At 37.6% G+C, this 1,648-nt stretch overlaps 1 protein-coding gene across 1 annotated transcript; it reads left to right on the plus strand.

The window, feature by feature from the left end:
* LOC126601993 (beta-glucosidase 10-like) lies at positions 1-1,431 on the plus strand. Its single transcript, XM_050268767.1, has 3 exons — positions 1-110; positions 484-784; positions 1,099-1,431. Exons 1-3 carry the CDS (start codon positions 1-3, stop codon positions 1,429-1,431), a joined length of 744 nt encoding a protein of 247 aa, XP_050124724.1.
* Positions 1,432-1,648: the final 217 nt, after the last annotated feature.

The following is a 1,648-nucleotide window of genomic DNA, read 5'->3' on the forward strand; positions in this document are numbered from 1 at the left end:
ATGACTTTTTTTATTTCATTTGATCAGTTTGGGAGGCAGAAACTGCAAACCCAGTTGCAGCAACTACCTCCATCCCCTATCTCTCTCTTCAAAACCGTCTACCAGATCAGGTTTGAATTGATATTAATTGTTTGTGTTTTTTCGATTGCAATCCTTCCCTTGCTCTTAAACATGATGTAAATTGAATTAATAATATGTAGATCCTTCATGTGATTCATTTTTGAAATTGAAATTGCAAAATCAAAGGAGATAACTATCTTGCTGATTTTCTTTTTCTCTATACACCAGTTAGTTCCAACAATACTTGAACCAGTAAATGTGCTTTGAAAAATATTGTGTTACTAACCTTGTTTCTACTAGTGCTCTCAGCATATGAGTATCTTTCGTACATTTTCAGGATCGTTTCCATGCTGTTAATAGGAAAAATTAAAGAATATAAGATCAATCTCATAATGTATAATAATGATATGGTCGATTTTCCAGGAATGACTTTAAAGACTATAGCGAGTTTTTATTCAAAAAGTTTGGAGACAGAGTTAAACATTGGTTCACAATTAATGAGCCAAACATTGTTGCTCAATATGGATACGAACTTGGGATTTCCCCACCAGGGAGATGTTCACTTCCATCAGCCCTTTGTGCATTAGGGTCACCTGTGAAATGTTTCGAGACCATCGGTCCATGCAAGTTTGGTGGTAACTCGTCAACAGAACCTTACATTGCAGCCCATAACATTATCCTTGCCCATGCCACTATGGTTAAGCTCTACAAAGAAAAATATCAAGTGAGACTTGAGTCGTTTTGAGTATACAATAAATAGCTCAAGTTAACAAATTTTTTTTTCTTCTTTCATTACCTTTTTCTTTTTTAAGTAAGATGTGTTAGGCTCGACTCTTGTAGATGACCAATTGAAACTTTTATTTTGTACTCATAAGCAAAAGGGCAAAAGGAAAAAAAATATTAAAAAAAAAAAAAAAAAGCCAACTTGCGCGACGTGGGCACACGTGCGTCGTGCAAGATATCTTTGCGCGACGTAGGTACACTAGCGTCGCGCAAGATATCTTTGCTGGTGGAGACAAAGTAGAAATTGATGGCCAGGTTGTTCGGGGTATGGGGAAATCATGGGTTCGTGAGACGGGTGCCTCTTCTTCCAGATCGAACACATCATTGATGGATGAAGTGACAACCTTAAGGGGTAAGCTTGCGATCCAGGAAGAGCAGATGAGGGCCCAGGGCGAGCAGATGAGGGAGCAGACCGATCAGATGAAAGCGCAGCTAAGGGCTCAGAGCGAGGAGGTGATGACCTATGCTGAGACGGTGAGAGACCTTGTACGAGCCATACAGACGGTCGGCCTACAAGTCTCGCTACGAGCACCTCATCTTGATCCACCTTCGACCTCAGAGCCACCTCACCCTCCCGATACTCAGTAGCTTGATGTTTTAAACCTAGTTCACTTGTAGTTTTCTTTTTTGTTTGGACATCTTGTATGTATACATTTTTATATATTTTATAATTAAATAGTTTTGCTTGGTTAATTAATTATTCTTTACAATTTAATTACAATATTTATCAAAAATTAAAAAAAAAAAAATAGTTTTGACCAAAACATTAAAAAAAAAAGAAAAAAAAAAAAAGGTTTGCGCGACG

The sequence above is a fragment of the Malus sylvestris genome, chromosome 2 (genome assembly GCF_916048215.2).
Source record: "Malus sylvestris chromosome 2, drMalSylv7.2, whole genome shotgun sequence".
Lineage (NCBI taxonomy): Eukaryota > Viridiplantae > Streptophyta > Magnoliopsida > Rosales > Rosaceae > Malus > Malus sylvestris.

Coding starts and splice junctions, on each gene's coding strand:
- LOC126601993 (XM_050268767.1), top strand. CDS start 1: ATGACTTTTTTTATTTCATTTGATCAGTTTGGGAGGCAGAAACTGCAA. Junction 111..483: donor AAAACCGTCTACCAGATCAG/GTTTGAATTGAT, acceptor TCGATTTTCCAG/GAATGACTTTAAAGACTATA. Junction 785..1,098: donor TCTACAAAGAAAAATATCAA/GTGAGACTTGAG, acceptor ATTGATGGCCAG/GTTGTTCGGGGTATGGGGAA.